At 34.7% G+C, this 26169-nt stretch overlaps 1 protein-coding gene across 1 annotated transcript in view; it reads left to right on the top strand.

Annotated features, from left to right (window-relative positions):
• DIDO1 (death inducer-obliterator 1) overlaps positions 1 to 26169 on the top strand; it is a 58203-nt gene continuing 32034 nt past the window's right edge. The window contains exons 1-6 of the mRNA XM_044663877.1: positions 1 to 43; positions 17530 to 17643; positions 18032 to 18881; positions 19116 to 19434; positions 20255 to 20467; positions 21510 to 21723. Of these exons, the coding sequence (XP_044519812.1) occupies positions 17562 to 17643; positions 18032 to 18881; positions 19116 to 19434; positions 20255 to 20467; positions 21510 to 21723 (1678 nt within the window). The 5' untranslated portion in view covers positions 1 to 43; positions 17530 to 17561. The remainder of the gene's footprint in view (positions 44 to 17529; positions 17644 to 18031; positions 18882 to 19115; positions 19435 to 20254; positions 20468 to 21509; positions 21724 to 26169) is intronic.

Genomic DNA, 26169 nt, shown 5'->3' with positions numbered 1-26169 from the left:
GTAGGAAATGGCTGCGAGATCTGGAAGGCCTTGAGGCCCGCCGGTAAGTCACGACCCCGGGGCCCCCGGGAGGAGGGCCCCAGCCCTCGCCGTGTGTGGCCGGCAGAAAGGGAAGGAGGGATGCGAAGGACTCGGCTTTATCTGTCCCCTCACACAAGGGCCTGCGTGGGCCTAGCCTTTCCGCTTTTGAGCTCGGGCCCCGCGGAGAAAATGGCGGCCGCCGCTTCTTCTCGGGCGGGGTAGCGGGCCGCAGGGCGCCCCCTTCTTGCTTGGACCTGCGATCCTGGGGGATTGGCGGGAGTCGGACTCCTCCACTCCACGCCCCTAGCATAGGGCTTCCTTGTCCAGCTCTGACTTTTCCCCGTTCGACACCCCCTTCCCCCTTCGCCCTTCCCTCCCTTTCCTCCTACCCCTCAACCCAGCGTTTCCTTTCTCCTGGCTCCTTCCTTCCGTGACCGCATCTGGCTTTATAATAACAAGAGAGTATACTTAATAATGGGATTTGATCGTCAGGGTGCAGCTGTTTCTTGGGAAGCCCCAACCTCCCACAGCCCGATTTACTGAGCCGCACCCACCCCCTGCCCGAGCTTTCTCCGGAACTGTTCCCAGCCTCATTTTGCGTGGGATTTGAGGGTAGAAGAGTGATTTTTGACCAACTAGGCAGCCACGGATTGTTAAAAGTAAAAATGGATATTCAGTCCATTTGTCCTTTATTAAAAGCCTTTCACATTTTTTCGGGTAAGCCCTGTTGCTTTGTATGAACAATTCAGAGGTTGTAACCCCCTTGAGGATTTTCAAGTCAACAAGTATTTACTGAGTAACTACTTTCCACTACACCCTTAGGCTCTCTGGGAATACTTATGAATCGTACAGTAGTTTCTGCCCTCCTACCTTTTGGAGAAAGATTTTTGGAATGGTTGCGTTTCAATGGACCAAGTGTCCTCTAAACCACAACATTTTTTGAAAATTATTTGAGAGAGATCAGAATTTATTATATTACAGTTATGTGCAACGTAGTCTTGCAGATGAATTTCGTTTTAATTGTCAGCTCACAAAATTACCCAAAATAAATCAAATCATCCTTTACCGCTTGCCCTTTATTGGGTCTTTAGAATTGTCATAAGATTTTGGGATTAGAAATAAAGAATCTACTAATTTATGATAGCTTTTAGTGTGTGTACATACATATTTTTTAAATCTCTGAAATACTTTACTGGGCAGGTGTTCCGTCTATGTTTCTTTCTAATAAAACTTTAAACTAAATCCAAAAGTAATGCTTTCGCTGCTAATCAGAATCATGGCATTATTGCTTACTTTTCATAGCCTTTGCTGAAAGAAGTAACTTCTTCCAGGCTTCTGAATACAAATGAGTTATGGTAATGAACCTTAGTTGGGGAGGGAGGTTGGAAAAGTGCTCTTTAAAAAATTAAGACAAAGTGAGCATACATTTTTGTTATTTACAGTTTCCCAAGAGTTTTATTAATTTGCATTACTGCTGGGTTACATATTTTAAATCTTAAAAATCGAATGGAATAAACACAATATTGTTTGATACAATCAGCCATGCAGATGATAGTATAAACCCATATCCAAGACTTGAAGAAATCAGTTTCTTAGTGCCAGTTGCAAGCAGTGTTAATGATTATTTTCAAAATAAATGGAGGCTAGTTCTTCATTACCTGCCTTCCCCCACCCCTTGCTCCAGAGTGTAGGTGAGAGGTAACCTAACCTGATCATTTCTAGTCTTTTAATCTCATAAAAGTGAAAGACCCTTTTCTGTCTGTATTGATCTTATAATCAACTTAATTTTTTTTTAAGTTCCCTTTTAGTGTCTTTCTGTATTACAGTATCCCCATGATTTGGAATTCTTTTTGTTTGGGCAAGAGTCCAGGAATAAAACAGCTTCTGGACTTTTTAGATTTGTCTGGAATTTTAATATTAATTTATGATTTTGAAGAATTCTTTACCCCCAAAGTCCTTGTTTCAGGACTTCGTTTTTTATACATTTTATTTAAATATTTGGACCTAATATAGCTATATCTAAATCACCTATCCTTTAAGATCTTTTCTGCTATGATTTCTGTTAGAGGCTTGAGTGTATTTAGAGCTTTGTAGACAAATAAGTTTACAATTTTATACAACTAAATGGTTTTTTTTCCTACTCCAGCTTACTGCTTGTGAATAAGATCTCATCTAAACTCCTGCTATAGTACCATTGAAATGGTTAGCATATTAGGACATAGTAGGAATTCCCAACTTTTTCATCATTCTAATTATGTCTAGGTTTAGACATATAATGGTATAATATCTGAATTCTCTTGTATAGTATAGAATATATTACAGAATTTCCCATTTTGAGATGATTTGTATTATCTGAGAGTCAGAGTTCATTAACTGAACTCTGACTTTTCCCCCAGGACATACTCTTCTAGGAAAGGTGATTTAGTCATTCAAATTATGGAAACAGAATCTTGGCATGTTAAAGATGGAAGGAACCCTAAGAGTGTAACAAGTTCAACTCTCTCATTTTAGAAATAAGGTAAGCTTGGGAATAAGGTAAGCCCCCAAGAAATGTTAAAGGGGGTCTGTTGATGGGCTTCTAAATGGTTTATAAGGGGATGGATACTTAAAGAAACTAGCATCTAATAGTATGCTTTTTGTAGCTTTGTAAGAGTGGTACATTACTGGATGTATTTTTAAATGGTATTTCAATAGCTGGGTGCCTATTATAAGTTGTAGCTTTATGTATATATTAAATTTATTCCATTCAACAGGTATTAATTGAACTCAGAGCCATTAGGTGTTCTGGTAGATCAAATTAGAAGGTAATAGGAAAAGTGCAAAGCTCCTATGTTAATGCAATACAGCATAGTTTATATGAGAAGTGTTATATGAATTTACAAAACAATATCAGTGATGACTGGAATAGCCAGAAAGGCATCTGTAGAGAAAATTGGACTTAATTGAACTTGAAGGATGAGATGGGATTTTGATAAATTTTGCAGAATATCAGGGGGCACAATTGGGAATGAGTATGATGACCTACTAAAACCCTTTGGGAACTTTCAAATTCTGGTAAAACTGTAATATACAAAATTTCCTACTTTGATAGTTATCCCACCTAGAATATAATTATTATAATGGGCCAGTTATTTTACCATAGCCCTATGGAGTTACAGTTAGCATTTATTAGATGTCACTGGTAGGAGCACATGAGCTCACTAAAACTCTAGTCAAATGGAATTACAGTTAATTAACATTCATCATCAATTATTAGTGTGAGCACATGAAAGCACTAAAAGAAACAAACACACTAAATGTTTTTATCTTATCACACCAAGGGGATTTATTTTATAAGGTTAACTCAGCATTTCTTTTACTATATATGTTGGGTGTCTTGGAAGAATAGCAAACTTTTGATTTCAGACTGCCTAACTGTTTGGCCTGACCTTTTATGATACTTGTAAGTTAGTAATATACACACACACGCGCACACACACACACACACACACACGCACCCTTTCAGAGGGGGAAGTACAAATTGGTTATAGTAAACATAGCATTTTAAAATCCATACATTTATTTAAATACCCACAAATATTTTCCAGGTATTGCATTAGTCTTTGGTAAAGCCGAGACAAAGCCAAAATAATCTTAAGGGGCTGACAAGTTTACATTATATTTTCATGATTATAAATAGCTGAAACTTAACTAAATCATATTTGGGGAGGTGGTCTTGGTTGTGAAAGAAATGACTGACTTTCCTATATTTTATACCCTTATCTAGTATTTTAAATAATAATTCTATAAAACTTAGGGAATCCTTAGAATGAACATTGAAATAATGGTGTATGGTGTTATTTCTATATAAAGAATGCATGATTTTTAAGGGCAGGGAATTTTTGCTTTCCCAGCACTCAGCCACAGTACTTTAAAAAGCTAATTATTACTAGAATGAGGGAGTTTTCCCTCTGATACCGTATTGTTAATTACTATATTAAAATACTATACTGTTCTTGGACACTTCATAATTGAGAGATCTCAGAATGAAAGTGTATATTCCACTATCGAATCCTCTGAACAGAAGAATATTTTAGTAAAATTTTACCTTTTAAATGGTAGGCTGAATTAAAAACAGGGTATTCTCTAACTTGTAATCTAAGTGTTTAATTGGAACAATTATAGCTAAAATATCACTTGATGAGCAAATACTAATTCCCTTGAATTGTAGTGGAAAGTAAAATTTCATAATGTACAAAGACCAATCATGAGCATAGCTACTTACCAGTTTTTGTACTTTTCATTTAGATATATAATGTTACCACAGATAAATATTACTCGAAGTTCAAGAAGAACTTCCAAATGTAAAGAGTTTACGCATTTTTTCTTGATTTTGGTTTTCATATTCCAGAGTTTAAGTTACTTAAAATTTAAATATTTAAGATAATTTTTGTCCATCTTAAAAAGTATTTTTGTGACAGTAAATTGGGAGTTCATTACTTGACATTGGTAGGCAAAGAGCAAATTCAGAAGATAAGAACTAGCCAAAACCTGGTATAGAGGAACCAGAAAAGAAGAAAGATAATTATTGGTGCCTTTCTTTTCTATCTCCCTTAAGTTAGTGAAAGAAGAAAAAAAGTAAATATGGTGAGGAAGGAATTTTTGTATTAACTATTCTGTGCCTTTTGCGAAAAATCAAACATTTTGTGGCTTAAGACTTAATTTCTCATTTCAAAAAAAAATTGCATTGAATGGACCCTTTTGTTAGTAAGTAAAATAGGGGAAACATTTGAAAAAATTCTAATATTGATATAATCCTTCTCTCTCTGTTCGATAGTCCTTCCTCTTTCTCCTCTCCAGTCTTTTTTTTCTCTGGCTCATAGTAGTCAGGAGGAGCAGCAACCATTTCAGGAGTTTTCCAAGAAGAATTTCCTCAGTGTTTACTTGAGAAAAATTATATCAGGTAAAGAGCTTTAATGCATATAACTGATAGGATGCCTAATTGCATATAGTTAGTCAAACCTTTTGTCATTTTGAGAGAAAGGAATTTCTTAGCAATTACAGGGAAGGGAACCAGTTCTATGGATAAATCTTTTAATGTAGCTTTGGGATATCATACATATTCTCTTATGCCATTTAAATTAATGGTTTTTTCATAGTAAAAATATGCTTTTTTGAGTTCGTACAAGCTGAAATTAGAAAGGTGATTCCAGAATTCGTTGAATGATAAAAGATAGAATAGGTTTGAACAAATTCACTATAGATTAGAGACAAAATGAATACTTTAGAGAATACTATTTGATGCTTTAATATAGAATATAGAATATAGAATAGTTTTCATTCAAACAAGAACAGTAAGTTTTGTATTCTTTTTCCTTCGCAGATTTTTGAGGATGTCCATATCTTTCTTTACGTTTTCTCTGGGATTATTTGAGTATTTAGAACCATTTCAGTATAATTCTGCATTCTGGAAAGGTCCTCCCTTGCAAAATTGTCAATTTTTTAAAATGAATTTAAAGTTGTCAGTATTGCTAGTATTGCATCAAAGTATACATTTTATTTTAAAAGTGGCAACTTGATTAACATATTTGAAAGTAGATTTAATTTCCTAATTTGGAAAAATAATTTCAATGTATCAACAAAAACAATATGTAAGGGATATAAAGTAAATTAGGTTTTTATTCCTCATCTCCCTGCATGACTCATCTTCTTATCTCATGCCCCCCAATCAGAAGGGTGGTGAAGGGTGCTGCTGTTGGACTGCACCCTTAACTAGCATAGGCTGTTAGCCTGGTGCAAGGCTGTTGCAAAGTAATAAAATGGCCATCTCTGAAACTCCCTTCCTTGCAATACACAGATTTATATACTGAGAAGACAGTATCAGGTCTGGCCACTTGGGTGCACTATAGAAACCCTTGGACAGGGACAGGCTGAAATTTGTGTTTTGCACCATTTTGCCCAAGTCCTGAATTAAAAAGAGACTTTCTTTAATCCAGGTATAGATTCTGTCAGCAAAGAAGAGCTTGGAAAATGGCTTTGAACTTGGTCTATGGTGTCAATTTGATAAATGAAGCTTATTTTTGTATATTTGTAGTTAGTGATTGACCTATTCATCATCCTAATTTTAGTCTTCTAATTTGACCATTTTTCTTAATCCTAATATTCAGCATGCATTTTTGCCTATTGTTAAAACTGCCTTTAAATATCACACTGAAATGCATAATTTTGAGTTCATTTTTGATTTTATTTATATTATAAATATATGAAATATAAATTTTTGGCTCATTTGTTCATCAGATTATAGAAATGTACTTGGTATACTTTTATTTAAATTTATAATAGAAATAAAAGCATTTTCCAATTAGGAGCAGACCTCTTTGTTAAGTAATAGCACCTAGTAAAATTTATTAATTTGGGGATGTTGAGACAATTTCTAGGAATCAAATTGATGTAATTCTCTTTTAAACAGTTAGTTTTATTCATGCACTTCATTTCAGCAGACTTTCTCTTTTTATAAAAAATATCTTGAATAGGTGTAGGGGAAGAAGAGGACTAGACAAGCACCAGTTAAATAAAACTAGCTAGCATTTTATATCTGATAGCACATGCAGCTTTCCATAATTATAGTCTCCTACTTCTCCAATGAAAGGAGAAAAGAGGGAGGTATTTTTTTCTAGAGCTCATCTTCGTCATTATTACATAGTATTCACTTTTGTTTTATTTTCTTTTTAGGTACATTGTTGTGTAGTCTTTGTATATATTGTTTCTTTTATTCAGTTTCATTCTTCCTCCCTACATATGTCTTGAGTTCCTTATATTGGTCTTTTCTTAGAGAAGAGCAATATTCCATTTCATTCATGTGCTGAAATTTGTTTTCCTTATTCCTTAACTATTGACAATCCATATTTTTGCTATCATAAAAGCGCCATTATTAATATGTTGTTTATACATGAGATCTTTCTTTGTCTTTGATGGCTGTAGGATTTTTGAAGATCAAAGCAAAAATCATGTTTTAAAAATACATTTTAATGATATTTTTTACATTGACATAACTAAGTTTCCCACTGTAACCTGCCCCTCCCAAAGATCCATCTCTTATAACAGAATGTAAAAATAAGGGGTGGGGAAAGTCAGCAAAACTAATCAATATATTAGAAGAAATCTGGCATGCAATGTTCTGCTCAGAAACCCCTCTCTTCTTTGTAGGCATGCATATTTCTTCATAGTTTCACAATATTTATCTTTGTTTTGTGATGGGTGATTTTTCCATTTACATTGATGTAAACTTAAGAGTGATCAAGTATATAATTTTCCTGACTCTGCTTACTTAATTTTGAAACAGTTGATGACTTTCCGTGATTTTCTATGGATATCATATTCATGGTTTCTTCTATCAGTAATATTTCATAACACATAACTTGTTTTAAATTACAAATGATTGGCATCTACTTTGATTCTATTTCTTTGTCACCACAAAACTGCTATTTTGGTGTCATTATATTTGGAGATCTTTGTCTTTGACCTCCGTGAGGTATATGCATAAGCAGTGGAATATCTGAGGCAGAGGGTATGGACATTTTAGCCACTTTATTCGCATGATTCCAAGTTGCTTTCCAAAGTGGCACAATACAATTCATTGATGATAACTGATATCCATCAATATCCTCTTTTGACTTTTTGTGTTACAAGCTATTGGTGAATTAATTAGGTTGAGAGGGCACCATCATATAGGGTGTAAAGCTTTCAATATTAAAATGTAAATGAGAAATTCCTAAAATTTTTAAACATTAAAATATCAGGATTACTTTTAAGGAGTTTATTTTTAATGTGTAGCTTTGAATGAGGATAATACAGATAAGATGAAATGTATCCATATGGGGAAGGGAGAGAATTGATAGTTCAAGAACTAATTTCTTCCTACTCATTTCCAGTCATCTTCTCTTTTTATAGAGAATCAGTCAGTAAAGAGAATGAATGACCAGAAGGGGCAACTGAGAGGAAGGATTTACGTGGACTTGGAAACAGCAACTAGGTTTAAGAACATAGGCCAGAGAGAAAGTTGCCAGGAGCAGAGCCAGAGTGATAACAGCCAAGTTGCTATTAGTTAGTTGCTGCCCCTATTGTAACTTAAAGTCAGCAGTCAACAGGGATGTGCTTATAGACCCAGTGGGAAGGAACATAATCTTTCAGAGACCCAAAGTAGGGCTAAAAGCAATGACTTGAAACTAGGTTGTACTTTTCTTTAGTATTCTAAATTCCAAGGTCACACAGCTTGATGAAAGGGAGAGTGACTAGGCATGCATAAACCAAGTGAACCATCTAAATCTGTACACTTTTGAAACAAGTTGTGCCAGACACTTGTATGCAAAATAAAAGAGGGCTATATTGTGTAAGTTACCTTGAAATGCCTGAGAACCTGGCTCTTTATCTTTAATAATAATTAATGCAACCATATTTTCTCTCCTAAGTGTATGTTAATTTTGGGGGGTGGTAAAGTAGGGTTGGGGGCACAAATCAGAATTTATTTTGAAGGGCAAGTTAGCCATTTGATCAGTTGAGTCAAATATGGATTTTGGAATGTGTTATTTTCCCTGCCTCATTTGGATCTTTGTTTTAATATTCTTTTTTCCTTTTGCCCCTCAAAAAAACAGACACTCATCACAAAAAATTCTGTACCTAAACTATACAGTCACTTTTGCAAAAATGCATCAAGTGTTGCCACTAACTAGCTGGAAAGGAGTAGGGAAATAACACTGGATTGGATTCTAGCTCCAGCTCTGCTGTCTGTTCTCTGGCAGATCAACATACCTCTGTTGGCTTTTAGTTGTATATCTGTAAAAGAGTTGTGCTAAATGTCTTATAAGATCTCTTTCAGCTTTAAAATTCTATGAGAATATACTTGAAGTAGAAGTCTTTACACATTTATCACCCATTATTTCTTTTTGAGTACTCTGCAGTCCAGCCCATGCTCCTTGCCAGGATGTCCTTTATGCTTAGAATGTATTCCCTACTCATAGCTACCTTTTAGAATTTCTAGTTTCCTTTAGTCTTTCTAGTTTCACCTTTAACTTACACACAGACACCCCCTCAAAACTACTACTATTGAATTCCTCTCCAAAATTACTACATATCTGTTTTTATCTATTATATTTATTTTTTCTCACTGCTGGAAATTGAACCTTTTTTTTAAATCCTCACTTTCTGTTAGAATTAGTGTTACTAAGTAGCCTTTCCCAGGAAGAATAGCATAGCATTCCCTAATGCTAGGCAGTTGAGGTTAAACTTGCCCAGGATCACATAGCCAAGGAAGCATCTGAGATCATCTTTGAATCCAGGACTCTCTGTCTCCAGGTTTGGCTCTCTCTGTCCACGATCCACCTAGCTACCCCTGGAAAATAAACCTTTTGAGGATAGGGACTGGTTGACTTCTGCATCCCAAACCTAGCACAATTCCTGGCAAAAAAGCATAGTTTGATTGATTGAAATATTTAACAGCTTAAAATAAGCCATCTAGTCATAATAGCATTCCTGATTTCTAGTTGAGGAAGGTGAAATTTTACCCTGTTTTTGGAAAGTGAAAGTAAATGAGCATTTCTGGTTTTTCTTATTGTGGTTTGTGTACTGAGTATGTATGACCTTGGTGTATGATTCTGAATTTCCTATTTAGGAATCTCATCCATTTTTCTTCCAAAAACAAGGTACCCCAAGTCATTTAACATAATTTCACATAACATGTTTTTACAAAAAATTTAAACATAAATGAAATTGATGTGCCCATTAAGCACCCAAAAAGAATTTGAAGACCTATTTAGAGCCTAATTAGAGAAGACTCTTAAGAATTAGACAAATCTAAATTTGTCTAATTTAATAATCTAAAAATTATTTCTGATTTAGACTGTTGAAACCTGTTCAGTTTACTTTGTGACAGTTCAAGTGTCACCCATAGCTAAGTAGAATTGGATCTTGTTTAATCATGAGGTATCTTTTTTAAGTTTCATAGTTTTAGAAAACATGTAGGGCTAGTAGAGCAATTAGGAAGCTACTGAATGTGTGCTTTCTGTAAAAGAACCCATTTCAGAGACATCAAACCACCCTACCACCACTCCTTACCTAATTACTCACTTGAGCATTTTAAAGGCAGTTTTAGAGATGAGCAATCACCAATGCTATGAAGATTGTAAAATTGAGATTATGGTTGACAGTTTATAGTTTTTTTTCCCCACATTTCAGTACCTTTTAAGAAATTACATTTGAATGTCAGTTTTTTCTTTTATTGAGTGACTTTTGATAATGGCAAGTAATACTAGATGACTTACAAAACTTGAATTACTAGCTTTGACTCCATCTAATTTAAAAGAGTTTTTAACTTGGGTCCGCAGACCCCCCGTTAAATCATGGATAGATTCTGGAGGTCTCTGGACTTTGGGGGAAAAATTTAGGACTTTCTTTTCACTATCTTTTCACCTCTATCTGAAATCTAGCAATTACTTTTAATTAAGAGTGTAGCAACAAACATTCTATAAAGGAGTAGCTTTCAACAGGTTACCTCATTTTTTGTGTAGGCCTAATAAAAGATTATTGATGGAGACCACATCTGTAAATGGAAAGAAAAAAGCACTACTTTGACCCTTTTTCAGTAAGATGATGACTGAATCAGTTTTCTGCAGCTCTTTAGCTATTTTGGAGAAATACTTTCTGTCTGAATGAACTTTTTCCTAAAATGTGCTTCCCTTCTCTAGTAATTCAACCCTGGTTTCTCACATAGTACTTTATTTAGCAGATATTTAGTACATTTATTATGTCATTGTATTTCTTTGTGTCTCATTTCTACTAGCCTGTAAGTTCCATGAGTGCATGGATAGTATTTCTAATATCTGTTTAAATAGATGAATACTATAGATTGTGGGGTTGGAGGACCTATGTTGGGATATGTTGACTTTTCTGAGATGTTATTACATTTAATATACGAGTGGTGGTATTAAAGACAAAAATTCAATACAGGTTGAATCACATTTTGGCTGATAATTATCAGTATTTTTCTCTTTGGCCTTTTTCATTCCTCTTCCCCTTTAGTGTTCTTGGGGTACCTTGTTTTTGGAAGAAAAATGGATGAGATTGATAAAAGATGGTAAGCCATTAAGAATTTTGTACACAGTTTTGCCACCAGATGGGGCAAAGTAAATATTTTTTTCATTGTATCTTTCAATAGCAAGTGGTATTGTAGTCTCTTGTTACTATAAAAATGAATGAAATTAATGGACCCTGTAGGTAAATATATCAATTCAACAAGCATTTATTAATTACTATGTTCTGGTACTGTGCTAGACAGTGAAAATACAAAGAATAAAATATTCTCTTTCATCAAGAAGCTTATATTCTGCTTGGGATCAGAAAAGTGAGATACTACATTTCCCAAGCTAAGTAGGAGTATTTGCTAACCAACAATTGTGAGAATCTGGATGGGACCGCCTGTTGGAGAATCACAGACACAATTAAAATTATGCCATTGATGACTCCTACTTAATCAAGCTATTCAGCCAACATAATTGAGACTATCACAATTGTTTTTACAAATTTTCAATATTTTGTAAGGATGACTGAAATTTATTTTCTTTGAATTGAGATGTTTATAAGATACTAGAGTCACAGACAATTTCACTTTCCCTCTTTTGATAGCTAGCTTGTATAGTAAGTTGTAGATTCTGAAGCAGGTAATAAATTGATAAGATAATAGTAATTTTAAGGGAGGAAATAAGTGAAATTTTAAACAGTAATCAATTCCATTTAATTTTCGTATTTGACCTTTTGCTACAGGCAGTAAAGTCTAGTTCATATTCTTTACAAAGGGATCCAGAGGGTATTGATGGTAATTGTAACAATTTTAGAGCATAGTGAGGTCAGCTGTACTTGACCAATAATTTGGTTTAATTGTGACTGTAGTTAAAGGAAGAGCTAAATGAATGATGCCTCAAGGATGTCTGCAAGTAGAGAAATTTGAGGAAGGAAATAAGTGAAATGCCTTGATTTAAAACTGGATTAAAAAATCTGTGTTTCTGAAAGAAATATTAGAAAATTAGTGTTCGTTCAATTTAATTTTTATGTTGAGATCATTTTATTTTAGGCCAATAGGTAGGGAGGGAATAAGCATTTAAATAGCATGTTTTATGTGCCAGGACTGTAGCACTTTACAAATACTGTCTTATTTGATCTGTGAGGGACTCCCCATTTTATAGTGGAGGCAAACAAATTCAGTTACTACTGAGGGTCATATAGCTAGTATAAGTGCCTGAAGTGGAATTTGAACTCAGGTTTTCTTAATTCCAAGCCCATGCTCTTTCTGTTCACTGTGCCATCTACCTACTAACAGGTGTAATGCTGTTCATTTAATTGCAATTTTTGTAATTATTCAAAGCCTTATTAAATTTAGAATAGTGTGGCATATTTAGTAACTAACAAAAAAAGATGGCCATAAGATTATAGGATTTGGAGCTATAAGGGGCATCTCCATTTTTATCTCTATCTCATAGATGAGGAAATGAGGTCCTTGGGGGTTAAGTGATTTGTCCAAGGTCATACAGACAATAAAATGGTAAACTCTGGATATGAACTCTCTTAACTCTAAAACCTGGGATTTGGCCTTATTCCATAATTTTAAAGACTTAACAACAGTAAAAATATTTTATTTTCACCAGTTACATGTAATAACAAATTTTCACATAAGTTTTCCGTAGTTATATATTCCAAATTGTCTCCTTTCCTCTCTCCTCCCAGACTTGTCAAGCAATTCAGTCTGGGTTGTACATGTATTATCATGCAAACCATATTTCCATATTGTTCTTTTTTTGTAAGAGAATAATCATAAAACTAAAGCCCCAAAACAAAAACCCAAATAAACTTAAGTGGAAAATCGTGTGCTGTGATCTGCATTCCAATTCTAACAGTTTTTTCTCTGGAGATGGATAGCATTCTTCGTCAGAAGTTCCTCAGAATTGTCCTGGATCATTGTATTGCTGAGAGTAGTTCAGTCTATTACAATTGATCATTCTACAGTATTGCTGTTATTAATATGTACAATGTTCTCCTGGTTCTGCTTATTTCATTCTGCATCAGTTCATGTAGGTCTTTCCTTATTCCATAACTTTGTAGGTTCTTAAAAGGATATTCCTATTTTTTAAGATTACATGAAAAAAAAACTATAATATAATTTTGGATGATCCTCTGCAGTAAGTAAAGAAACCTAAAACAAAAATAGCTATCTTGATTTACCTTTGACTTGTCCTTGGTAAAGAAAGAGATAGGAGACTTACAAAGGAGGAATACTTACTGTCTCTTTAAAAAGAATGCTTTGGAATGTTACAGTGTAGATTCCAAAGTAACTAGGGGAAATAGCAGTTGTTAAGGAAAAGTCAGTTGGAGTGAATTTGAGGAATAGGTAAGATGTGTGAGACCTGAGCTCCAGGTAGGACTTGGTAATGAGGAAGATAATGGTAGATTAAATAGATTAAATATGTTTATGAGGATTTGGGATCATTTTAGAAAGAAATTACTAATTTTCATGTTGATTTAATTAATCTTTAAGATTTTATGACCAAGTAGTTAGGGATATGTGAAAGAAAATATAGAAGATAAATAGTGCAATATTTGTAGTTTAATTGTATTAGCTCACCTTTTCCCCAATAATCATGTGCATACTTTTCATTTCTATGATTTAAATAATTTGGGTTTCTTTGGAACAAAGATTAGAATTCTGGAAAGATTTGAGATGATTACTAATGATTTCTTTGAAATTTGACATATTGATGAGCATTAGATTTAAGTTTGCAGTACTGTGATTAAGAAACATTTTTATATTAACCAAGAATCAGTTATAAGCTTGTAATTTGGTCCTACAAAAGCACCTTTCAAACCAACTTGCTTACAGAAATAATGGGATGCTTGTTTTTGTTGAGGTGTCTATTATGTAAACATTGTGAATAATAGCTTTGTACTGGTCTCAATTTATTAATTTCTATATTAACAATTTTCAAACTTTTTGTTCTTGGAGACCCCTTTACATTCCTAAATTATTGAGCCTTTTTATTTTAAACCCTTAACTTCTGTGTATTGGCTCATAGGTGGAAGAATGGTAAGGGTGGGCAATGGGGGTCATGTGACTTTCCCCAGGGTCACACAGCTAGGAAGTGTCTGAGGCCGGATTTGAACCTAGGACCTCCTGTCTCTAGGCCTGACTCTCAATCCACTGAGCTACCCAGCTTCCCCCATTGACCCTTTTAAGAGCTTTTGTTTATGTGAGTTACATCTATCTAGAGGGTAATATAAACAGCCTTCATAATTGCAGCTAAATATAAATTCATAGTTCATGTAGTCTCTGGAAAAATCTACTGTATATGAAATAATGAGAAGGGAAAAGACAGTGTCTTGGTATGTGATTCCAAAACCACACTTTGAGAGTGAGAACCATTGCTCTGACTTCCATTCTTTGTTGACCTTTCTCAAAATCACCATGTTCCTAAAAGAGAGCTCTTAGTAAGGGTATTGGTGGTATTTGAGGTAACCAGAACAATGGAATATATCAGATTTTATCCAGAGAAAGAAAAGACTATGGTTAAAGGGGAGAGGGGGAGAAGCAGGGGATCCAAGATAATGTTTGTCTGATTATTAGGAAGAAGGATTGGATTAGCCTTGTTCTATTTGGCTACAGGTAAACATATTAGAAGCAGATTTAAGTTTCTTTAGTAATTGCAGTTTTTTGAAATTGGGACATTTTACTTTGGGGAAGTAGTGGGCTAACCTTCATTAGGATTTCCCATTTTCCTGATATATTTGTAAAGGGAATCATTTTCGGTAAGGATTTGACTAGATACCTAATTTCTTTTTCAGTTCTTTAGTTTTTGTAATCCCTTGCCTATGAACTAGAACTTCTTTTACTTACCAATCTAACTGGCTCAGTATTGCTTTTATCATCATAAGAATCTATAGTGAATTCCTTATTGCTTATCATAAATCAAAGAGATTTTGGCTTTCAGAATCTTTAACTTGGGTCTACCTATCCAACCTTATTTTCAGTATATATTTTATTCTAGTCACATCAGTCTCTTCCTTTTTTCCCCTTTCTCGGTTATATTCATTCCCATTTCTAAAATAATATTGTCTGTTCTAATGCTATTCCCGAAGAAGAAAAAGACTTTTTCTCTTGTCTTTCCTTAATTTATATCCAAACTTTATATCCTTTAAAATTCATTCTTCCTGTGTAAACTCTAAATTACCACCTTAGTGCATTTATCAATAATATGGAAATAGGTCTTGATCATTGACACATGAAGAAACCAGTGGGAATGCATGTAGGCTACAGGAGAGGAAGGGAATGGAGGGGAGAGTAAGAACATGAATCGTGTAACTGGAAAAAATTTTTCTAAGAAAAAAATTAAAATAAAAAAGTTTTAAAAATGCACTAGCAGAGGATACAAAATAAAATAAAATTACGTGTAGAAATGGAAAAAAATTCATTCTTCACATCCACTTAACTTCAGCTCATTTTTTATCTCTTCTCAACTGTTTTACTCAGAATCAATGTTAGTTACATCATTTGGCATTTGATTTCTGAGATTTTTATTCTATTTTTGTTTTGTTTCCTAATTAGTTTGGAAACTTCTTCAGGATAAGAGGGTAATGCTCTAGTCCTCCTTCCATCACCAATACCCCACCCCCTCACACACACAACACTTGATACTAACTGGTTACAGTTTTTCTTGTAGTGGAAAATTATTTAACACACAAAAGATTTTAAGTCAGTCTGTAGATATTACATGACTATTCAGTGCCTATGGTAGTGGGAGAGTAGTTTTTGTAAACATATTTTGATTTCTTTCAGGACCTTATTTGAAGCAAAATTTTGGTACACCTAGATCCTTTGAGTTGACAATCAAGACACGAATCCTGTTTTGTTTGGGGTTTGTTTTTTGTTATGTTTACTTCATTTTAGATTTGAGTGTGTATTTTCCTAAGTCTCATGCCTGTAAATATTTTGTGATTTTGGCTTTGTGGTTCTCCACTTCTTTCTTCACTCACTCTTCCATTTTATTTAGAACTGCAGGAAGATATCCAACTCAGATGTTGAGTCAGGTAAAGTGTGAAATGGTATCAATTCTAGTTTCTTTACACCTAGATGTCTTTTTTTTTTTTTTTTTTTTTTTGTCCCATCAACTTTTGCTAAGAGAATAACATTCATATTTGGCTTTGAAATTTGTTTCGGAATATCCCAGACCACAAAGATGTTTGGATTTTTGATCATTTATATAAATAACCACTTTATAGCTGACCCTTACATTAACACTTAAACCACAAGTTTAGAAACCCCCTTAATTTCTTAAGGAATAACTTTTTATGCAGAACTTTTGGATTAATTAAATAGAATCCCTTGATAGTTTACAGTTTGAATTTGGAGGATAAGCAGCATATTTAGCAGAAATGAAAAGATCTGCTTTGGTTTTAGTTGACATTAGTAACTTAAACTAAGAGGGAAAACGTAGAATTCATTTTTTATGTGTAGTAGAGCACTGTGATTTAGGTGCTTATGGAGATAAAAAGCTTAAGATATGATCCCTGTGCTTGTGGAGCTTACAGTCTAATAGTGTGATAATGTCACCTACAAAAATAACTGTTATAAAACAATACACGATGAATGATGATAAAGGAATGTGAGCCAAAGTCTTATCAATCAACAAACTTTTATTAAGCACCTACTATGTGTCAGGTACTGTGCTAGCCACTGGGAGTAAAAAGACAAAAATGAAATAATCTCGAGGAGCTTATGCTTAAAGAAACAAGGTGTACATATAAGTATATGCAGAAGAAATAAAAGGAAATTAATGATTAGGATCAGGAAGGAATCCCTGTATAACGTGGTACTTGAGTTGCATATTGAAAGTGTCCCAGTTTATGTGAAAGCTTAATACTTTTGGGTAGTTTGGGATCAAGAAAGGTTTCCACTAAAGGGTAGTGGATGTTTGAATTAGGTTTTAATGGATAGATAAGAATACCTGTTCTAATAACTTAATATAATAATTGTTTGTAATCAACTTTAAGCTTAGTGGATGCTGAGTTGACCTAATAAATTGAAATATCTAGAATATATATGTAGGCAGTCTATATTTTTAAATATCTTGTTTATTACCGGAATGACATAAACACATGAAAACCTACTTTGCTCAAGGATGAGTACTAAGGGAGGGGAGATAGATTGGGATCTCTTCTCAAGAAAACTAGTTTTAGTGGAGGAGACAGGACACATACACATAACTACAATTAGAAATTGGAATACATATGCATAAGAGAAGAACAGTAAGAGACTATATTCTATTGCTTTCATCCTTTAAACAGGTCTTCTGGAACATGAGCAGAACACTCAAATGTAAAGTGGTAACTGCTTGTGTTTTCATTATCAACTTCTTACTATATACTATTTGTGGTGTATGGTACAAATCAAAATAACCTATCGTCACAAATAAAGTTAATTTTGTATATTTTTAGGGTTACACTTATAGAACTCTGGTATTCCTGTGATGGAACATGCTGTAAATCCAGAATCATCAGTGGCATTTAAATCAGAGTCAAGTTTGGACAATATGGAAAGTAATTCCCAAGGTATTTACTTTTATTTAAGTAGAAAACTATATGTAATTCTCAAAATGCTAGTGAAAAACTTGAAAGCAAACTTCTGACCTAAAGTTGAATTTAATGTAAAAATTCCCATTTCCATAGATGAAATTTTGTGTTTCTTTATCGTTTGCCTTCTGCACAAATGTTCACACATAATGTTCAGAATGAAATTTAGCAACCAAAAAATGTTTAAATCCTGGCTTTGCCATTTATTTCATAGTCCAAAAGCAAATCATTTCTTTGAGCCTCTGTTTTCTTATCTATAAAATAAGATTAGATTAGATGAACTGGAGGGCTTTCCAGCCCTGTATTTGTTGTGCTTATGCCATATTAATCAGAAATGAATACATTTTATTTTGTTTTATTTTTTTAGGCTTGGATGATAAAGGTGACCCAAGCAATGATGAGGCTCCAAAAGCAATTAAACCCACAAGTAAAGAGTTTAGGAAAACATGGGGTTTTCGAAGAACTACTATTGCTAAACGTGAGGGTGCAGGAGATGCTGAAATAGATTCTCTTGATCAGCAACCGCAGCAGCAACAAAGCCTCTCCCTTCGTCGAAGTGGGCGGCAACCCAAGCGAACAGAAAGAGTGGAAGAATTTCTTACAACAGTTAGAAGGAGAGGAAGAAAAAATGTTCCTGTTACCCTGGAAGATTCAAATGAACCAGCCTCCTGTCCAGTTACAGATGTAGAAACTGCTTCTGAAGGGAGTGTGGAAAGCACTCCTGAAACCAAAACTGGTCAGAAGTCTGATTCTAGGAATGTTAAGAGTCAATCTACTGTAGTTGCAAAAGGAACAAAAGATGAGGAGGAGGAGGAGGAGGATGACACTTCTGATAGTGACAGTGATGGATTGACATTGAAAGAACTTCAAAATCGTCTTAGAAGAAAACGTGAACAAGAACCCTCTGAATTGACCCTAAAGGGTATACAAAATCGCCTAAGGAAGAAACGTCGTGAAGAGGATCCCACAGAAACTGTTGATGTTGAGGCAGGTAACACCGTGGAAACTGAAGTGCCCAATAAGCAAGAACCTGAAACAGTGGATCAAGTACCTATCCCCCAGGAGTCTAAAGAAGAACAGGATATTAAGTTGGAGGGGAAAGTTACTCCAGGAATCAAAGATGAAGAGCCTGAAGAACTAGTGAAGCGGAAACCTGAATGTGAGGTTTATGACCCTAATGCATTATATTGCATATGTCGGCAGCCTCATAACAACAGGTAGGTAGTTGGTACTTAGAAAATTGTACGTTTTTGCCTTTAAATCTATCCAAGTGATATAAGATTTAGTAGCGAGACAAGCCTTTATTGGTAAATCCTACCAATCATAGAAGTTATTTTAGTTGTATTCATTTATCTCCAGATTAGATTTTTTTCTTATTATTTCAGTTCAATAAATTGATACTCATATTTGTTGCATTTTTCATTATCTAATACTTTTTTTTATGTTTTCAGATTTATGATTTGTTGTGACCGTTGTGAAGAATGGTTTCATGGTGATTGTGTAGGGATTTCTGAAGCTCGTGGGAGGCTTTTAGAAAGGAATGGAGAAGATTACATCTGTCCAAATTGCACTATTCTGCAAGTACAGGATGAGACTGCTTCAGAATCTGATCAGCAAGAAGCTAAGTTTAGGCATGAAAATGCTGATGGCACAGAACTAACAAGTATAGGAACAATAGAACAAAAATCCAGTGAAGATCAAGGAATCAAAGGTAGAATTGAAAAAGCTGCCAATCCGAGTGGCAAGAAAAAGCTCAAAATATTTCAACCTGTGAGTATTTTACCTTCTTATTTTTAATAAGGTATCTATTTCAGACTATTTATTGACTAAAACTTTCAGCACTGGATACTGTTCCTGAAACATTCTGAAAATATTATTGATAAGCAAGTACTTATTGGATATTATTTAAATATGGCTAATTTCTGATTTAATATTTATTTTTATGAAACCTGTAGAAAAATGTGGTATGTCATGGTTGCTACTTCTTTGAGTAATTCTTATGACTTGTAATCTACTTTATCACAGAATCTCTCAGAGATATGAGGACCACATTATAATTTTAGAAACAGACTTGAAACCATCATGGTCATTAAAAATTAAAACCATCTGGAATATAATTTTATATGTTAGCAAAAAAAGCCATATATTCAATATAATTCTGTCTTCCTTTTTTTTCCCTTTAAAGTATTTTCACATAATATTTTCTCATTTTGAGGCCAAAGTCAAATAAGAAACAGGTTTTGTTTGAGTGAACTAACTAAAACTAGTGATTTTATAAGGATAAACGAATTTCTTTAGAAATTGTATTTGATTTTGTTTTTTTGGCTCTTAATTTATTGTATTTGTAAAAATGAGATCCAAAGAACAGGTATAGGAGTGTGAATAATTCAGATTGACAAGTAATGAAGATAAAGTTAGGAGATGATGATGATGATGATGATGATGATGATGATGATGATGATATAATATACTGATATGCTTACTAGTGTCTCTAAAACAGAATAACTCCAACATGCTATTACAAAGTATTACAGCTTCTTTAATAGTTCTGATTGTGTTATTTAAATATGTTGTACATTTCAATCTGCAGGTTATTGAGACTCCTGGTGCCTCAAAATGTATTGGTCCTGGTTGTTCCAGTGTGGCTCAACCTGATTCAGTATATTGTAGTAATGATTGTATTCTTAAACATGCTGCAGCCACCATGAAATTTCTGTCTGCTGGCAAAGAACCAAAACCAAAAGTAAAAGAAAAGCCGAAATTGAAACCCGAAAAATGCAATCTTCCAAAATCTGGTGTTCAGGTAAGTTGGCTACTGTGGACAAACAAGTGAAGTATGGTTTTTATTTTGAGGGAAAAGAAAAGCATGTCTAAATGATATTCACGGCTTATATTGTTTTAGCTAATAGTGTGACCTTCCTCTCTACCAAGTTTTTTATCAGAGCTTTCAATAATGAACAGATATTAACCACATTTTAATAATTCCTTCTCCCATCTGCCTTCTAGTCAAGGGGCTAATGCATTGGAGAAGAAGTAGGCAGTGCAAGGAAGGAGGTAAAAAATAGGCTCTTTAATGAAGCTAAGTGATCTTCCCTCAGAGAAATTAAAATTGCTTACTAGCAAGTAAATGACAAAATTGTTGCTAATTTACATAAGGTTGTCCAAGTTTCCATTTACTAATTATGAGAAGTGAGATAACTATCTGACTTTAAAATATGAGATTTAGAATTATAAATCCAAAAATCACAAATCCTATTTTCATCATCTGCATCAAATGGTCACTAACTGTATTTGAACACCTCCTGTTGCCTCTGGGGGCAGCAATTCCAGTTTTGGACAGCTCTCATTTAATTTTGTTCTTAATGTTAATATAAAATTTGCCTTTTTATAACTTGGTTCTAGTGCTCTCTTCTAAGACCAAGCAGAAAAGTCTTAATTCTTTTATATGGTAATCCCGCAGATACTTTAAAAATTCAATCATCTCCTTTGCAATGGTTTTGAATTCTTTACCATCTTTGATGTCTTCCAGTTAGTGAATGTTCTTTTTTAAATGTGGCACTCAGAGCTGAACATATTAATTTCAAATTTGGTTTGATCAGAGTACTATAGGTTTGCCACTTTATCCTTCTGTGCATGATACTTTTATTCATTGCAACCTAACATACTAGCTTTTTTTGCTTGTTATATCACAGTTACGTGATGGTTTTACCCCATATGATGGTCCTTTAGCATCCTTGTTGGGAACAGTATAATAACAAATGTTAATTATAATATAAAACTGAAATCAAGTCTCATAACTTTTAGCCATTTTACAAATAGTGATTGAAATTTTACTGATTATACAGGCAGGTATTAAAATTTCTTCTGTCCAGAAGAGGCCAGCTCCTGACAAAAAAGAAAACATTGCAAAGAAAACTGTGGTGACGACACCTAGGAATGAAGGACTTGTTAAGGAAACAACTTCAGAAAGCAGCACACCATCCTGGGCAAGCGATCACAATTACAATGCAGTAAAGCCAGAAAAGACTGCTGCCATTTCATCATCACTGTTATATAAATGTATGTATCACACAGGGATTTGTCTCATCAATCCTTTACGTTCTATTCTAAATAGCCACCCAGTTTTGGCTTGTCCAAGATTTGGAAGTTTAGTCGTGTTTTTATTCTGCTCTTAAAACACTTTCTTCACCTTCAACGATTCATACACATGAAAACATCATGGTTCAGTCCACTTCTTAATCTTTTGTGACTTAAGGTGTTTTGAGAAAAAGAAAATGTGAACACATACACAACATACATACACTCACAAAACATAGTTGTCTACACATGGTTGCTGAATGTTTGTCCTTGATGATTGAGTTCTTAAAACTATTTTCAGTAGGTGGTAAGTATTTATAGTAATGCCAGCAAATTTTGCCTTAATAGGTTCAACACTTCATCCATGTTCATCAGTGCTCAATACCAACAATTTTATTGCTGTACAATTAGATTTCTTCCACAAAAGTCCTCTAACACCTCATCGTGGTGTGGAGGTGACCTTGAGTTCTTGAAGGCTATGCCATTCAGTGGTGGAGTGCAAGCTCTGGCAGCCCCTACCAAGCTGGAAAGGCTTCGAGAGTGTGGGCCCAGCGACGGACGGACTGTATGTCTGCTGTCCAAGGACCAGCCTAGCTAAATTCGGAGAGGTTCTTCGCCAGATTGGCCATAGGCTGACGAATTTTTCGCCCACAGTCACTCACAGACCATCTACTAAGTTGTAGAGGGGTTGGGATCTGTGTCAGGGAAGAAAGTACCCAGACCAACAAAATCCCAGATCCTTAAAGTACATTAACCATGTGTATATATATATATACATATATATATATAGTATATATAATTTTTTTTTTGTGCACATGTAAGCAGCACATAATCATCTATTCTAATAAGTTGTACACTTTGGAAACTTCCTGCAAATAACCTGAGATGATACTCTGTTTATATTAGAGATTTTCAGGTTTAATTTTTTATTTCTGACTGGGCAGATTAGAGGGTTTTGTTTATTTTTTGCGTGTCTAATTCATATACTACATTTATTCACATAAACACTCAATTTTACAGAAGATCTGACTAGTATATAAAGGTAAGTGAATAGTGTATATTTTCAGAATTGTAGCAAATATTAATGAAGGTTAAAAAAAAACTAGCTTTCTATTTTCAAGTAATTCTGAATTTCTGGCCCCTATTTTCCTAATTCTCCACTTTTGGAATATAAGGATTAAGTTCATCCATATCTGTTCCAGAGTAATGAAATTACAACATTCAAATACATTCTTAGAACTATTACAACTTATATCTGTTTTGCCAACAGATGATATATACCTGTATCAGTCTACAATCTGACAGTTATTTTGGAAATTAAAAGAGGATAGGCAAAGGGGAATAAAAACATAATACACATTCACCTTGTTTTTGGTGGCAAACTTTGATACTGCAACTGATTCTACTGGAATTTCATATCCGAACCTTTGGAAACTTAACCTGTATTTTAATAACTGTATATGATATCAGGAAGCCATCTGCATGGAGGGGAAAATAGGTCTTAGCTATCCTTATTCCATTGTTGTCTCTTTTTTCCACCCCCATTAGCCTTATTCTAAATTCCTCTGAAGATTGAGAGGGCAAAGTCCCTGTCACAGATTTGGAGCTATAAGGGAAATTAGAGACCACCAGAATTCAATAAGAGGAGAATTATATGAGATGAGGTCCATGTATGCTTTCTCTACTCTCTTTCATTTCTCTTACCTATCTAATTTTTTAGCCTGAGGCACATCTCACCTATATGTTATTTCCAGTTATAGTAAATGAATAGCAAAGTTCGAATAACCCATTGGTTTGATTCTTATAGAGGTATATATCCTGAAGGATCTTCACTTGGGAAGGAGGGGAGCATCTGAGGTGGGTTTTGAGGTGGAAAGGGGTAAATGGAAAAGGGAAAATGGGGCAAAAGTGGGATGGGGTGGGAAAGGGAAGGTTGGTTATTATGTTTCTTGTTACTCCAGGCAGCATTGGATTTGAAGCTAGAAGACCTGGATTTGAATCCTTGTTCTGCTACTTCCTGTGTGACCTTGGTCAAGTCACCTGCACACCTCTGGGCCTCATTTTTTCAAGTGTAACATGAAAGGGGGTTGGAGTAGATGATTTCTTAAATTCCCTTTCAGCTCTACACCCTATGAACCTCCAAGATCATACCAGGGAGTAAAATACAAAAAAAATCATTCATTGTGTGACTGCTACTAAACCCTTCTAGCCCTTCCTTAGAATTGGTGACCACCCATGGCTCTTCTTTCCTTTTACTAAAACTGTGAGATAATATCTAGTGTATTGTTTGGGATAACAGAACTCCAGATTAGAACAGCTTCAGTTAAGTGTAGAATGTATCATACATATAAGGAGGGGTGTGGGGGGGAGAAGGTATAGAATAACATCTCTATAAATAGCTCTCAGCAGGGTGTTTCCATTATATATAGATTTTCCAACTTGATAGTTGACTAGCTCTGTATTATAAAAGTCAGCATTTGAAAGTATTTATTTGGGGGTTTTGAAAAAAATGCTCTCAATTTACTTGCTTCCCTAAACAGTGTTGAACATGGGTTATGGCTGCTGCGACAATGTTCTGGGCCTCACATAAATGAGAAATTTATTTTTCTGTTGAAGAGGAGCAATGATTCCATAAATTGAAGCTTCTAATTCTTCATTAACACTTAAAAGTAATGTCAGAAGCAGTATGGCAAGTGGATAGAGAACTGGAAGATCTGGGTTCAAGTCTCATCTGAAACATACTGTACCTTCCTAAGCAAGTCATTAACCTCTAAGTGCCCCTGTGGGAATTCTTAAGACTTTAAGTGACAGAGAAGGTGCCCATATGAATTGATAGAAATAGTCTTGAAAGGAATTATCTATTCTAATGAAATAATTAATGCAGTCAAAAATAATACAATATTAAAAATTAGTTAACATGAATAGTTTTTTAATGTTCAGCATTTTGGTGCTATCTAATTCTTTCAAATTGCTGATATGGGTCTTTATTCTCATTTGTGTGAAGTTGGTTTCTGTTTGTGTATCCCTTTTTGTTTCTTTCTCCACTTCTGTCTCCCATCATTTGTAAGGCATAGAGTTGAAAACAATTTTCTTAAATTTTTGATACCTATAATCCCCTCTTTGGGTATTTTAGAACTATAAAAAAGAAATTCTATAGTATTGAGGTTCAGAGGCACATTTCTTTCCTACTTTTTTTTCTCTTTTCCCCAGTTTCATTGAGGTTATTCATATCACTGGCATGGTGAATACACACTGCTTAACACAAAAATGAACTTTAGACCACCTTCCAAAATTTTGCTTTGGATCTATGAGCTATCCTCAAAATATAGGAGCCAGATGAATTTCTTTGCTTTTAAGAGCGAAAAATGGGGGTAGGTGGGAAAGCTGCATGTTTGACAGAGGACATTGGACCCCACATTTAACCAAGATCTACAGAAATACCTCAAAGAATCATCTGGAAAGGTTCAAAGAGTGAGTTGCTCACATCTGACCAGAACACATCCGGGCCCTGTTCATGGGGGTGGGGGGAGTGCTAGAGGCCAGCCCCACCCTCCCTCTTGCCCAGTCTCTACCTCTGTGGTTACAGGGAGTGGAGCACAAGTTGGAGCAGGTACAGTGGTAGCAGAGGGCTCTGAGGAGCCCTAATGGGTTGGCCGCTGCTGCTGCCCACTGCCCCAAGGACTTCTTTTCAAGTTGCTGTGATAGTAAAAGTGAATCTGCATGAGCTGGAAGAGTGAAGTGCGCTTCTGTAGTTGGGGTAAGATTTCGCTGAAAAGAGTAGGTGCCAGGGTCACTTGGCACACAGGATTTGTCCAGCCCTGATCTACGGTAACATTTACATTTTGTTTTGAAAACTTAAAGCTTTACATACCATATTCAGATTATTTCTATTTAACTTATTTAGAGATATTCTTTAAATTTTTTAGATATAAGCTAAAAAGTATTAGAGGCAAAGCAATAAGGAAAACTTTCCACTACCTCTATTTCTGGTTGTCCAGTTAACCACGCTGTGTCAATGAATCACTTTTTTGAAATTTAGAGGACATGTTAAGTAACCTATAGAAGTAAAACATTCATTCCACTGTTGAAATCCGCTACATGGACAGCCTCCATACAAAAAGATAATGGGGGCGGGTACTCCTTAAAGAGGTTTCACTGAAAATGAAACTTAAAGCAATAGCATATGAAAAATACTTTGTGGAAACACAAGCATGGTAAATAAACCTGATTGGTTTATTCAGGGTCTGCTTTGTGTTTATTATGGGTTGATTGTTGGCAGCAATGAAATAAAGGTAATTTTACTACCTGTATTGAGTGGGAGGTTGGCTAGAATGAGGTTTGGGGATGTTTTGGTTTGGGTAATGTAGTTTTAAAAAGTCCTGAACTTGGGCCTGTGCACGGGAAATTAGGTTTCTCACTAGAAATGTA

The sequence above is a fragment of the Gracilinanus agilis genome, chromosome 2, assembly GCF_016433145.1.
Source record: "Gracilinanus agilis isolate LMUSP501 chromosome 2, AgileGrace, whole genome shotgun sequence".
Classification (NCBI taxonomy): domain Eukaryota; kingdom Metazoa; phylum Chordata; class Mammalia; order Didelphimorphia; family Didelphidae; genus Gracilinanus; species Gracilinanus agilis.
This window is presented reverse-complemented; position numbering and strand designations above follow the sequence as displayed.